General features: G+C 48.4%; 3 protein-coding genes across 3 annotated transcripts; 1 reads left to right on the top strand and 2 right to left on the bottom strand.

Annotated features, from left to right (window-relative positions):
- The first annotated feature begins 7,343 nt into the window (after positions 1–7,343).
- LOC149895969 (histone H4) lies at positions 7,344–7,960 on the top strand. The gene has a single exon (XM_090118190.1). The coding sequence runs from the start codon at positions 7,399–7,401 to the stop codon at positions 7,708–7,710; it is 312 nt and encodes a 103-aa protein (XP_089974316.1). The 5' UTR covers positions 7,344–7,398; the 3' UTR covers positions 7,711–7,960.
- A 408-nt stretch (positions 7,961–8,368) lies between these two features.
- On the bottom strand, positions 8,369–9,164 carry LOC149895968 (histone H3). The gene has a single exon (XM_090117969.1). The coding sequence runs from the start codon at positions 9,075–9,077 to the stop codon at positions 8,667–8,669; it is 411 nt and encodes a 136-aa protein (XP_089974095.1). The 5' UTR covers positions 9,078–9,164; the 3' UTR covers positions 8,369–8,666.
- A 3,596-nt stretch (positions 9,165–12,760) lies between these two features.
- LOC149895967 (histone H2B) lies at positions 12,761–13,650 on the bottom strand. The gene has a single exon (XM_090117896.1). The coding sequence runs from the start codon at positions 13,618–13,620 to the stop codon at positions 13,246–13,248; it is 375 nt and encodes a 124-aa protein (XP_089974022.1). The 5' UTR covers positions 13,621–13,650; the 3' UTR covers positions 12,761–13,245.
- Positions 13,651–15,353: the final 1,703 nt, after the last annotated feature.

Genomic DNA, 15,353 nt, shown 5'->3' with positions numbered 1-15,353 from the left:
TATGTTTGCGATGGTTTTTAGGGGGATGAATGTGACCTGTTGTAGAACAGCATAACGCAAACGACGACCGCGCGGCCGGCTACACACACAGTTCGGCGATCGGTCGAATATGTTTAACGTCCTTTAAATACAAAAATAATAACAATACGAATGTGCCACAATAACGAAATGACAATATTATAAATAAATGTCACATATTTGTCACAATATTATATTCACAGTCACAGGTACTAACAGCTAGTAGGTACATAGTACGCACACCACACCGCAACGCCCGCACGTTTTAATATTGTCAAAATATTATATAGGCCGCGCGAGAACGAGACTACGATTCACAATTGCGTATTTATTATAATATTATTATTGTGTTAACTTAATATCGTCGCATAATAACGCATAATAAGCAATACCTAAATAATAGACAGAGGAGTAGTAACAATATTATGACGAATCGATAATAACACGAATGTAGGTAGTTAATTAATAGTTTATTATTTACCTAATCATTAAGTTACTTATATATATCATCATCATCAACTGCAATTACGATTAATTCAATAGCGACAATGACGTATCCATGTTTTGATGAATTATTATATTGTCGTACCGTTGTAGATTCCTTAAATCTTCGTAATGCACCTGAGCGCAGTAAACATCGATTAAAGTGAAGCATTCGATTCTAGATGTCAGATTTCGATTTTTAGAGTAACGTCTCTGGTATTTATTATGTTTAGAATGGTTTATCAGTAAAATAAAATGAAATCTTAAAAAAAATTACTTTTATCGGTCATTATTATTATAATTAATATTATGTAGTCGTAATTGAAAAAAGTTAAGCAAATGTGCAGTTCTAACAAAACGAAATATCTTGTTATTCTATGTCGTCGTTACTAGGTTACGTTGTTGAATTTTGTTGAACTGTCAAATGTTGCCTATTTTAAAATGGCTCTACTATACTTAATAACTACGAGGGATCTATATTTATAGATAGAGAGTTGGTTAATAATAATTACTTATTTAATTTGCTGTGTCGACTTTTATTTATTTTTTCAACAGGATAAAACCTATCCTATGTGTTAATCCAAGTTCATTGTAATCAGTTCAGTAATATTTGCGTGAAATAGTAACATTTATAATATTAGAAGGATAATGATAACAACACAAGTAAGTTAATTAAGTAATGACGATATATTATATACATTTCAAAAAATTTCAAGCTACTTATTTATATAATAATTCACAAAAATTACATTAATATGAAATTTGACACATGCCATACCTACCCTGTTAATGTCTAGTGTAAATGTGATAGTATTTTTATTTTTTATTCCTCCGTATGTATGACGTCATCATCACATTTATCGTTTTTTTTTTTTTTTTATTTAATTTCTCTTAAAATATGCGATTAAAAAATGAAATGTTGTCAATTATTGTGATTGAGTTATTTATTATTATTATTATTCAAAGATTATTAACGCAGTCCCTCGATATGCACGATATATCTATCCGTCTCCGTCGCTCGTCGAGGGCGAGCCGACCGAAACGCGTGTATAATGTGTGTGTATAAAAGTCGACATGAAATGGCGCGAAGCGCAGGACAGTCCGTTTGCCGAGGACGCTGGTCGTGTTCACTCGTTGCTCCCGACCACGTGCTTTGCGCTCGTGCTGTCTCACTCTTGCTTACGCAATTCAGAGCGTCTGCGCCACTTTGTGTGTAAAGTTCGGTCTGCTAGTCGCCCCACGTGGAGTTCGCCTTTGCCTGTTATACCCGGTTATAACCCGCAGCACCGCCTGCCGTTTTTCGGCGAAAGCCGTTAAGTGGAGAGGGCGGTGATGTGTGTTTAACACGTTTCAGCAGCGCAGGCAAACGCCCACGTGCTCCCCGATGGAGCACGCCGGACCCAAAGGCCCTTCTCAGGGCCACACAAATGTGACCCCCGCGCGTAGTTCGCGCCCACGCATCGTTACGCGCACTGGCCGCGACGGAGTAGCCCGGTCGAGCTCGGCTCCCGGGCGCCCCTCCCGCCCCTTTTGGACGCAGCCCCGACGATGGGGAATACCTGAGGCCGCCGCCGCAGAGGAGGTGCCTGACCCGGACCAGGGAGTATCACCACGGACCGCATACTTGTCGGATGCCGTGCTGATCGACCGGTTCGTTTCGTCGGGCCTCCTGTCGCGCAAGCTGCGCGGCTGGCTGGCCTCGTACATCGAGATGAGGCGCGGCGACCTGGCGCGCATACCGCCGGGCTGCCTGGAGGAACCTTCGCCGGAAGACGAACAGGTTTTACTGGCAAAACTTGCCGTCCTCCCGATCCCTCCGGGCAAGCCACGGGCGAGGCGCCGTCGCCCCCTCAGCAGCGACGAGGAGGAGGACCAGGTCGAGTCGGCGCAGGCCAAGCGGCCTTGCCAGACTCCCGCCCTCCTCCCCGCTACACCCGCTACCACCGCCGCCATGGCAGACACCATGGAGACAGACACGGCCGCAGCCACACCCGTTCCGCCCACCTACGCGGCGGTAAGTGCAGGCGCCGTCGTGCCTCCACTCCACCCACGCGATCCGCGCCGCCCCCGTCGTATCAACGTGGAGGCGGCCGAGGAGCCGCAACCGGGCCCGTCCGGCTTGCAGCGCGCTAGTGCGCCTGCGCAGCCGACCGCCCCCACACCGAGGGCGACAGCAGCGCCACCTAGCGCCACTGCCCCCGCACCTACTACTGCTACTACGGCACCGCCTAGCGGCGCGCCGAAGTCGCCCCGCTACCCGCCTATCGTGGTTGAGTCGCTCCCAAACTGGGCGACTCACCTACGTAACATCACCGCTTCGCTGGGGAGACAGGTGAGCGCGCGCGCCTACGGGACTGGCGTGCGCTTCTCGCCCCAAGACGAGGCGGAATACCGGGCGGTCGACCGGTACCTGCGCCACATCCAGGAGGAGGGAGAGGAGATCTCCTGGTTCTCGTACTCCCCTGAGGCTGAGCGCAGTGTCAAAGTTGCCGTCCGCGGGCTGCCGGTAAACACGCAGCCCGAAGAGCTCATGGCTGCGCTGCGCGACCGGGGATATGACCCGGAATTCGCGCGGCCCATTCGCGCCCGGAAAGGGCGCCCCGGCTGCATCTTCCTCGTCATCTTGAAGAAGACGGAGAACCTCACGCCGGGCATCTACGCAATCAAGGAGCTGCTGTACATGCCCGGCGTCACCATTGAGGCGTGGCGCTCCAAGCGGGGCCCCGCGCAGTGTCACAGGTGCCAGGGCTTCCGGCACTCCTCGCACAACTGCCACAGGCCGCTTGCCTGTGTGCGTTGCGGCGGGAGCCATGCGACCGCGGACTGCCCGCGGCCGAGGGACGCCCCTCCCATCTGCGCCAATTGCGCGGGACCACATCCCGCCAACCACGCCTCATGCCCGGTGCTGCGGCGCGAGGCCCGCAACAAGAAGGCGGGCCCGATAGCGCGCACCACAACCACCCAGCAGCAGCCGCAGCAGCCGCGCGCCGCACCGAATGTGCGGCCCAGCGCGCCGGCGGCGCCACCCGCGCCCGTGGAGCCGGTGCCTCGCGGAGAGGCCCTCACCACGGGTCTCATGGCGGCAGCGAATAACGCCCCCGCAACCACCTCCACAAGAAGAAACCGAAAGGGGCGCAGCGGTAAGAAACGTTCCCGCACGCAGCCCCCTCGGACCGCTACCGCCTCCGTGCTCCCCGCCGGCCCGCCCGCGCACATTCCGCAGGCGCCGGCGCATGCGCAGCAGCGCCAGCCCGAGCATATACGAGCGCAACCGCCGACCTCCGCTCGGGTAACTTCGGCGCAACGAACGCAGCCGAACTTACCCGAACCCGCCCGAGTACTGCAACAGCGCACAGCTCAACCCAGCTCGACACAGCTCGGCCCAGCATCGGCACAACTCGACCCAGCCAAGCGGGCTGCGATGCGAGTGGCGTGCCAGGTGCTCCAGAGCATGCTGGCCGCGCTGGAGGAAGGCGCCGACCCGATCCCCATCATCATGCAGGGCCTGCTGACTCTCGCTCAACAGTGAGTAACCGCTTCATTTACTGGAACGCGAGCGGGCTCAGCAAGGAGAGAGCGACACTACTGCGCCACCTCATGCGGGAACAACGAGTAGACGTCGTCCTCCTAAACGAGACGCACCTGGGCGCGCCTGACAAACTCAGCGCGTCTGGCTACGTCTCGTACAGACAGGACGAATGCTCCCCGTATGGGCGTAAGTACCGCGGACTTGCGATCCTTATCCGCAAGTCCATCCCTCACACCCCACTCCCCGCTTTCACATCCCAATCCTTTTCCGCGCTCGGCATCGAGGCGGAGTTTCCGGTGGGCAGGCTGCGAATGTATGCTGTATACAGGCCGCCCGGGGGGAGAGTTGACACGAACGAGGTGAAACGTCTTTTCGCCTCGAGCGTGCCGACGATCGCCGCGGGTGACTGGAACAGTAAGCATTCGCACTGGCTATCCCGCCTCGATTGTTGCAACGGCAAAGCCCTTTATAACATTATCGATTATAACGACATTGTTATAGAGGGCCCTTCCGAACCTACTCATTATCCTCGTACAGACTCCCACCAAGCGGACGTCATCGACTTTACGATTCACAATGTGATCCGCCAGTCGATGACGCAAACTGTTATTGTGGACGATCTCGGCTCAGACCACCTGCCGGTATTGGTCGAGATCACCGCAAACAGTTCCGCGCTTGCCCCATCCTACTCCCGCCGCTGTGTTAATTGGGAGTTATTTGCGAATGCGCTTGAGCGCTCTACGCCCTCACGCGCGGTTTCAAGCGCCGAGGACGTGGAGATATTCGCAAATGACTTGCATGATGCACTCAAGTCCGCTCTTGTCCAAGCCACGACTCTTAAACCGTCCACGTCCATACTCCCCCCCATTCCTTCTCATATCAAAGCCCTTATCCAGAGGAAGCGAGCTCTGCGACGGCAGTGGCAGCATTCGCGCTGCCCCACCCTCAAGCGGCAACTTGCTCGTTTGCGTGAGCAAGTTAGCGATGCGCTTGAGGCGAACAGGATCGAGGGCTGGCACCGTGCGATCGACTCGGCCGCCGAGGACTGGCCCTCGCTCCACAACCTCTGTCGCAGGCTTAAATCTTCAACCGCCCCCGCGCGCCCACTCACCGATTCCGCGGGTAATTATATATACGCCCCTCAGGGTCGCGCTGACTTGTTCGCCGAACATCTGGCACAAGTTTTTCAGCCGAACCCCCTGACGCCGTCGAGCGCCGCCCACGCAGCAGTGGTGAACGAACACCTATCAGGTTTTCTAGCATCACCGATACCGCCCGCTGAGGAAGTATTCTTCACCTCCCCGTCCGCCGTCCGCCGTGCGATTTCGCGTACAAAGTTGCGCAAAGCGCCCGGTGAGGACGGCGTGACGAACGAATCCCTTCGCCACCTCCCCCGTAAAACAGTCGCGGCTTTGTCGCGGCTGTTTAACGGTATATTACGCGCCGGTCATTTCCCTTCAGTGTGGAAAACCGGTCGCGTAATAATGATCCCCAAACCCGGCAAGAATGCCTCCTTAGCGGGCAGTTATCGACCCATCACCTTGTTGAGCACAGTCTCCAAAGTGTTCGAGTCACTACTGCTGCCTATGCTGCGTCCGTACGTGTCGCCGCGCGCTGAGCAATTCGGCTTTCGCTCGGCACACAGTACCACCCTTCAGGTATCTAGAGTATTGCACCATGTTAGCTCCGCCTTGAACAGGAATGAGAGAGCGGTCGCAATATTCCTAGATATCGAAAAGGCTTTCGACCGCGTCTGGCATGAGGGTCTTATATATAAGATCCTCACCACCACCCAATGCCCCGCGCGACTCGTGAGGATATTGCACTCTTTCCTCACGGACCGCTCCTTTCACGTTTCCGTGTCCCCCGCCATTTCCCGAAACCACTCTGTGCAGGCGGGTGTCCCGCAGGGCAGCTGTTTATCGCCCGCGCTATACTCCGCCTACACAGATGACTTCCCCTCCCCCGCGCCAAATTCTAATCAAATCCTCGCGCTATACGCCGACGATGTAGCTTTGATCGCCGCATCGTTGAATACAACGCATGCGATGGTTAAGGCGCAACGCTGGCTTGATGAGTTGCCTGCGTATTTCGAGCGTTGGCGGATATCTGTCAACGCGCGAAAGACACAGGTGATTCGGTTCGGTGGTTTGACTCCCTCCCACCAACTCACTTTGGCTGGTGAGCAGATCCCATGGTCCGATACTGTCCTTTACCTAGGTGTAACTATTGATTGCCGGCTTCGCTTTAACAGCCACGTGAAGCAGGTAATTAACAAGTGCAAAGCCGCCCACTCCATACTTCGTCCGGTGTTATACTCTGAACTCCCGCTGCGTATAAAGGTAAGCGTTTATAAAACCTACCTACGGCCGCTCCTCACGTACGCCGCGCCCGCCTGGTATGTGTATGTGTGTGAAAGCCTGCGCCGCAAAATGCGTGCGCGGCAGTCACTCGCATTACGCGCTATCGTCGGTGCGCCGAGGTATGTGAGAAACGAGCTAATACGTAGCGATCTCGGTGTAGAAACGCTGGATGAGTTTATCCTTCGTCTCTCCCAAAACATGTTCTCGCGGGCGGACGCCTCCTCTCATCCCCATCTCCGAGAGATTGCTCCGCACCGCGCCATTCCCGGGTCGCGTCGTCCAAATCCGCGCGATCTACTACCACCCCCCTCTCCTAAGGCGAACACGCCGTCCTCACCACCGGCATTGCAAACAATGCCGGCGCCCCATACCGCGCTTCCAGCGCCACCTACCGCCCACGCACTTTGTGCGCCCCTCACTATTCCCTCCTACCAAATCCACTCCCACGCGCAAATAGCGCAATCCCAAATAACGCCCCCACCCCCGCAAGCCCCGCCTGCGACGGCGCTCTCTATCGCGCCGTCTGTCGCCTCACCCTGCATAACTCCTTCACAGTCGGTACACAACGTACCCAGCCACTCCTACGCCTATCCCCACGCGCAATTGGCGCCTCCCACCACACCCATTGGTTTTATGTCGCTCCCGTCCCCGTCCGTCCCCGGCCTAAAAAGTTCTGGCCGGGCTCGAAAAAGAACAAGGTCGGTTGAGTCATCGGAAACATCCAAAAGGTTCAAACAGTCGGGCACAGTCTCCTATACTGTGCCCCAATCGACAAATAATTTTGTTCCCAAACAGGGCGATTCGTCCTCCCATTAACCCGCCCGTATTAGCGGGCGGCGCCATACACCTGCTGCAGAGGACGAATCGTCCTGAACAGCATCCCCCACGCAGCCTCCTAACGGAGGCCGCGTGTGTGAAGACCCTTGCTGCGCGAAGCGCACAAGCTTTCGGGCACGCAGCGAGTAAGCAAGTAAACGAGTAGAATAACGCAAGACAGTCGGCGATATGACAGGCCGCGGTAAAGGAGGCAAGGGGCTCGGAAAAGGTGGCGCTAAGCGGCACAGGAAGGTGCTCCGTGACAACATCCAGGGTATCACGAAGCCCGCGATCCGTCGTCTCGCTCGCAGGGGTGGCGTCAAGCGTATATCCGGTTTGATATACGAAGAGACGCGCGGCGTTCTCAAGGTATTCCTCGAGAACGTGATCCGTGACGCCGTCACTTACACCGAGCACGCAAAGAGGAAGACCGTCACCGCAATGGACGTCGTGTACGCGCTGAAACGTCAGGGACGTACCCTCTACGGATTCGGCGGTTAATTAATTGTGTTACTTCAAAGATCGTCCGTCCGTTCGTACGTACGTCAATAATTCTTCCATGCAATCGATTCGGCCTTTTAATAATTATTATTCTTGGTACGAATAAAGATGGGCGTACGACCACCACGGCGATGATTTTGAAACAAACAAATTAACAACAAAAAGGCCCTTTTCAGGGCCGCATACGATTCATTAATTCCACAATATTATATATTATTGTATTATGGATATGTTTCCCCACGCGCGCAAAACTACAACACTCACTATCATTTCACTTGTACTCTATTATCTCTCTATTATTATGTGTGCTAAATTTCATTGTAATCGGTTCAACACATACATACATACGTCCATCCATCAACAACTTTCGCATTTATAATCTTCTTATATATAAAAATGAATCGCAAAATGTGTTGGTAAGCGCATAACTCGAAAACGGCTGAACCGATTTCGATAATTCTTTTTTTATTATATTCCTGGAAGTACGAGGATGGTTTTTATGTAGAGAAAACGTAAACATGTACCACGGGCGAAGCCGGGGCGGACCGCTAGTATTAAATAAAACTATTTCATAAGAAGAATTTAAAGTTAATGGCTACTGAATGATTACATTACTAAAATCTAAAATTCATCAGGTAGGTAAGTTTTCTGTTTATAATAGTAATATAATAATATTAATACATTTTATCATTCTCATAACAATATTATCATTATATTATTAGATATTTCGTTGTATGTTTCCGTTACTGCACAGTGGAAAACGTTTATAGTTAGGTTAGGTACCTACTATTAAAATGAATCACGTGCGGCCCTGAAAAGGGCCTTTTTTTTTTAACATTCGATGTCCGATGACGTGTCCTCTGTGCTATGTCATGTTATGTTATGTTATTTCATATTGAAACCACACACCACACGACACGACACGAGACACGAACAATGCAAACAACAAACGGATCTTAGGCGCGTTCACCACGGATACGGCGGGCCAATTGAATGTCCTTTGGCATAATGGTCACTCTCTTAGCGTGTATAGCGCACAGATTGGTGTCTTCAAATAGACCTACGAGGTACGCTTCGCTCGCCTCCTGCAGGGCCATGACGGCCGAGCTCTGGAAGCGGAGGTCGGTCTTGAAGTCCTGCGCTATCTCACGAACGAGACGTTGGAACGGCAACTTGCGGATCAGTAGCTCAGTGCTCTTCTGGTAGCGACGAATCTCACGCAGAGCAACCGTGCCGGGCCTGTAGCGATGGGGCTTCTTCACGCCACCGGTTGCGGGCGCACTCTTGCGGGCCGCTTTGGTGGCGAGCTGCTTCCTCGGCGCCTTTCCACCGGTGGACTTGCGAGCGGTCTGCTTTGTGCGAGCCATTGTGACCGGGGGGCTTGTTCGAAATTCGAATTCACTATATTTATTATAGAGAAATAAAACAACAAATACGACCGCACGGAGAAGTGGTTGCGCTTCGAATGAATACGAAAACGGGTACGACGCCGTTTTTATAAACACATTAGGTACACTCGTCTCCGTTTCGTTATTCATCGTAGTCGAGTGCGAGAGAGACATCGATAAGTAACCGTTCGCGCGGTGTGTATGTCGAGAAAAGAGAGATAAAATAATAATAATCAAAGTTTTGTGTTGGATTTGCACGATTCCTGATGCAAAATTAACTACTCGAACTCGAAAACAAAAAAAAAAAACGATCTTCAATGTGCAATGTGCAATCTGCACTGTCATAATATTGTCAATGTCATACACAGCCCATGTCATAATATTGTTATGTTCGTCATTATGGTATGGTCGTACTGGATCTATTCATTAAATTTACATGTACCTTATCCAAAATGGATGGAAATTATTCTACTTTTTTATTTTACTTCATACATACTCTACATAGGTGCAAAGTTTCATAAAAATGCGTTCAAAAATAAAATATGTCTTGGTTATTGCTTGATTACAAGATTAAAGAATTATTATTTTCTACTTTTTAGTGGTATGTATCTAACTTGAAAGCGTGTTTTTTAGTTTTTCAAACTATATTTATTTTACTTCATACTCTACATAGGTATTTTCGTATACCAAAACAAAACAGCACTAAAAAAAAAAAAAAAAAATACCAACAAATACATAATACGTTCATAATATACCTAACTAGAAATTCGCCGCGGCCTCGTTCGGTTGCAAATTTTATGAACATTTAAAAATTATATCTATTAAAATAAACCGCATCAAAATCCGTTGCGCCGTTTTTGAGATCTCGAGTAATCTTCAACTTGATTATTCCATAAGAAAGGAAAATTTCTATAAGACAGGAGAATTTTTATAAGTCCGGAAAATTTCTATAAGTCAGGAACATTTATATAAGCCAGGAAAATTTCTATACGTCAGGAAAAATTTCTATAAGGTGGAAAAGGATAGGTTAGGTTAGGTTAGGTTACGTTAGGTTACGTTAGGTTAGGTTAGGTTAGGTTAGGTTAGGTTAGGTTAGGTTAGGTTAGGTTAGGTTAGGTTAGGTTAGGTTAGGTTAGGTTAGGTTAGGTTAGGTTAGGTTAGGTTAGGTTAGGTTAGGTTAGGTTAGGTTAGGTTAGGAGAGGTTAGGTTAGGTTAGGTTAGGTTAGGTTAGGTTAGGTTAGGAGAGGTTAGGTTAGGTTAGGTTAGGAGAGGTTAGGTTAGGTTAGGTTAGGTTAGGTTAGGTTAGGTTAGGTTACGTTAGGTTAGGTTACGTTAGGTTACGTTAGGTTACGTTAGGTTAGGAGAGGTTAGGTTACGTTAGGTTAGGTTAGGTTAGGTTAGGTTACGTTAGGTTACGTTAGGTTACGTTAGGTTAGGAGAGGTTAGGTTAGGTTAGGTTAGGTTAGGTTAGGTTACGTTAGGTTAGGTTAGGTTAGGTTAGGTTACGTTAGGTTACGTTAGGTTAGGTTAGGTTAGGTTACGTTAGGTTAGGTTAGGTTAGGTTAGGTTAGGTTAGGTTAGGTTAGGTTAGGAGAGGTTAGGTTAGGTTAGGTTAGGTTAGGTTAGGTTAGGTTAGGTTAGGTTAGGTTAGGTTGGGTTAGGTTGGGTTAGGTTAGGAGAGGTTAGGTTAGGTTAGGAGAGGTTAGGTTAGGTTAGGTTAGGTTAGGTTAGGAAAAATTTTCTCAGTCCGGAAAATTTCCATACACCAGGAAAATTTCTATACGTCCGGAAAAATACTACTGAACCGATTACAATGAAATTTAGCACACATATAGAAGGTAACTTGGATTAACACATAGGGTAGGTTTTATCCCGGAAATCCCGCGGGAACGGGAACTATGCGGGTTTTCCTTTGAAAACGCGGGCGAAGCCGCGGGCGGAAATCTAGTACAAAATATTAATTTACCAAAACTATTGCAAAACACAAAACTATATAAATATAACAGAAAATCGGTTTGAATGTCTGTCCGTGTGTGCTATATTCCCTATATAAATTTGTATAATTAAAACTAGAGAACCGATTTTGATGCGGTTTATTTCAATAGATAGGCTGCATCTCGAGGAAGCTTTTAGTATATATAATTTGTTACGTTCTGAACAATGCAGGCACAGCCGCGGGCGATAACTAATCAATCTACCATTTATTTGTTAAACAGTTATTAAAAAAAAAATAACTTCAAATTAACTGTACAAGTTTAATTATTTCTCCATTTAATAATTAATATTATTGTTAATGTCGGCTGAAGGCCCTCTCTTAGTGGACTGTAGTGGTGTGGGGGTTTGCAAATAATACAAACAATTATTTCTTCATACGTAGAGGGCCAGGGTGCCGAGCCGGAGCGGAGTTATTCTTCTTGCTTTTCTGAAGCGCGGGTGGAACTGGAATGCCGTGACGCAACCGGTTTTGCGTCCATATTTATACTTTGCGCGTTATCCCCTCCACTCCGGCTAGCCACGCCCCTTACCTCACTCTTTATTTCTCAATCATTTATTTTTACATAAATTTACAGTTTTATTGTTTTTATTACAATCATTATAACATATTATTCTAATATTACATCCATAATATACTCCGCCAGCGCCCCGTTTAGACTGCGCGCACAATTCTTTACAAATTTTCTTTTATACTACCCCGTCCCCCGCTTCAGGTGTATAAATATACTGCGGGGGACGGCGTGTGCGCTCAGTCGCGGACGTGACGCTGTCGCATGACGAAATACAATAATATCAATTAAATCCTAATATCACACAATTAAAATATTCATATAACATAAAGAAAGACATAAACTAATTCACGAAAGACAAACATTCACTAATATACGAAAGACATAAATACTTACTAATATCATAAAACATTTGCAATCTACAATTAAAACATCTACAATATCAAAACAAAATATAAACATTTACTATTCTACTAAACATTTTTAACACAATAATAACCTTTCAGGCATAAGCCTTCATAAATCTTTATGCAATAGTGAATAGACAACACAAATAACTTTACGTACGAACTGTTCCTTATACTTTACTATACAGATAATCCTTCAGGCATAAGCCTTCAGGATTTTATACTGAACACTTATTTTACTTTACTAGACTAGTTAGATAGTTTGCTTTACAAAACATAAACTTTGCAATATAACTAGAACAAATACGTATTTCTTTTCATGCTAATTATTTTATAAGCCTTCAGGCGTAAGCCTTCAGGATTCTAACGTTATATTTACAATAAATTAGGTACTTTACGGTTTGTCGTGCACAATTATTAATTTTTTGTTGTATATCAATTAAATTTACGTTTTGACATAAGGCTGAGGTAAAATAACAGTACAGACTACAGTCGAATTGGGAATCATCAAGGAGGATTTTATTTAATATCTTAACTTAATTAAAGATATGAAACCTTATTTGTGTTAAACTTTTTTATTTTTTTAAATTGACACCAATAAATCAAACTGACGATGTCTGTCAAAATAAATATAATATTGATTCAAAGATAGTACATGAAATCGCATTGCGTTGTTATATTAATATATAAGTAATAAAATGGTTGTGAGTGAAAAAAAATTATGTAACATGTATAAAAATATCGAGCCAAATCATGATGGTATATAATTTATTATGAATTTGTTTTTATTTGTCATCATCAAAACTACTGGACCGATTTTGATGAAATTTGGCACAGGCAATCTTTAGACGCTGAGAAAGAACATACATAGGCTACTTTTTATTATTGCGAAATAATATGTACCACGGGCGAAGCCCTAGTTTGTAAATAAAATAAAATAAATCATACCCACAAAATATGACCAACGTTAATAATTATTGTTGAACGTATAATTCGAAATTCGAATTTCAAAATTACAACTTTAGGTTTTTTTTTTCTCACTGCTGTTGTTCGTGTTGGAGAAACGTATTTTTGGCGTGTACACACACACACAATTCATTCATGAAATATATTGTGGCCCTGAAAAGGGCCGTTGTTGTTTTGATAGTATATAATAATAATAAACACAAAACGCGAGCGAGCGGGCGTTCGATAAGTCGAACACGCCACGCCGTTGTCCCGACGACCGCTCACCGCTCACTTGGAGCTCGTGTACTTGGTGACAGCCTTTGTGCCCTCGCTGACCGCGTGCTTGGCGAGCTCGCCGGGCAGCAGCAGCCGCACGGAGGTTTGCACCTCTCGCGACGTGATGGTCGACCGCTTGTTGTAGTGAGCGAGCCGGGACGCCTCCGCGGCGATGCGCTCGAAAATGTCGTTCACGAACGAGTTCATGATGGACATGGCCTTCGAGGAGATACCGGTGTCGGGGTGGACCTGCTTGAGCACCTTGTAAATGTAAATGGCGTAGCTCTCCTTCCTCTTGTGCTTCTTCTTTTTCTTGTCAGACTTGGAGATGTTCTTCTGCGCTTTTCCGGACTTCTTGGCGGCCTTTCCACTCGTTTTTGGCGGCATGTTGCTTGTTGTAGTATAAGTACAATCAATTGAAACTGTATATTCCAAACAGCAGCAAGGGTCTTCACACACGCGGCCTCCGTTAGGAGGCTGCGTGGGGGATGCTGTTCAGGACGATTCGTCCTCTGCAGCAGGTGTATGGCGCCGCCCGCTAATACGGGCGGGTTAATGGGAGGACGAATCGCCCTGTTTGGGAACAAAATTATTTGTCGATTGGGGCACAGTATAGGAGACTGTGCCCGACTGTTTGAACCTTTTGGATGTTTCCGATGACTCAACCGACCTTGTTCTTTTTCGAGCCCGGCCAGAACTTTTTAGGCCGGGGACGGACGGGGACGGGAGCGACATAAAACCAATGGGTGTGGTGGGAGGCGCCAATTGCGCGTGGGGATAGGCGTAGGAGTGGCTGGGTACGTTGTGTACCGACTGTGAAGGAGTTATGCAGGGTGAGGCGACAGACGGCGCGATAGAGAGCGCCGTCGCAGGCGGGGCTTGCGGGGGTGGGGGCGTTATTTGGGATTGCGCTATTTGCGCGTGGGAGTGGATTTGGTAGGAGGGAATAGTGAGGGGCGCACAAAGTGCGTGGGCGGTAGGTGGCGCTGGAAGCGCGGTATGGGGCGCCGGCATTGTTTGCAATGCCGGTGGTGAGGACGGCGTGTTCGCCTTAGGAGAGGGGGGTGGTAGTAGATCGCGCGGATTTGGACGACGCGACCCGGGAATGGCGCGGTGCGGAGCAATCTCTCGGAGATGGGGATGAGAGGAGGCGTCCGCCCGCGAGAACATGTTTTGGGAGAGACGAAGGATAAACTCATCCAGCGTTTCTACACCGAGATCGCTACGTATTAGCTCGTTTCTCACATACCTCGGCGCACCGACGATAGCGCGTAATGCGAGTGACTGCCGCGCACGCATTTTGCGGCGCAGGCTTTCACACACATACACATACCAGGCGGGCGCGGCGTACGTGAGGAGCGGCCGTAGGTAGGTTTTATAAACGCTTACCTTTATACGCAGCGGGAGTTCAGAGTATAACACCGGACGAAGTATGGAGTGGGCGGCTTTGCACTTGTTAATTACCTGCTTCACGTGGCTGTTAAAGCGAAGCCGGCAATCAATAGTTACACCTAGGTAAAGGACAGTATCGGACCATGGGATCTGCTCACCAGCCAAAGTGAGTTGGTGGGAGGGAGTCAAACCACCGAACCGAATCACCTGTGTCTTTCGCGCGTTGACAGATATCCGCCAACGCTCGAAATACGCAGGCAACTCATCAAGCCAGCGTTGCGCCTTAACCATCGCATGCGTTGTATTCAACGATGCGGCGATCAAAGCTACATCGTCGGCGTATAGCGCGAGGATTTGATTAGAATTTGGCGCGGGGGAGGGGAAGTCATCTGTGTAGGCGGAGTATAGCGCGGGCGATAAACAGCTGCCCTGCGGGACACCCGCCTGCACAGAGTGGTTTCGGGAAATGGCGGGGGACACGGAAACGTGAAAGGAGCGGTCCGTGAGGAAAGAGTGCAATATCCTCACGAGTCGCGCGGGGCATTGGGTGGTGGTGAGGATCTTATATATAAGACCCTCATGCCAGACGCGGTCGAAAGCCTTTTCGATATCTAGGAATATTGCGACCGCTCTCTCATTCCTGTTCAAGGCGGAGCTAACATGGTGCAATACTCTAGATACCTGAAGGGTGGTACTGTGTGCCGAGCGAAAGCCGAATTGCTCAGCGC

This window comes from Colias eurytheme, chromosome 29 (assembly GCF_061535395.1).
Source record: "Colias eurytheme isolate Ceu_HAF_F1 chromosome 29, ilColEury1 Martin Lab GWU primary, whole genome shotgun sequence".
Classification (NCBI taxonomy): domain Eukaryota; kingdom Metazoa; phylum Arthropoda; class Insecta; order Lepidoptera; family Pieridae; genus Colias; species Colias eurytheme.
This window is presented reverse-complemented; position numbering and strand designations above follow the sequence as displayed.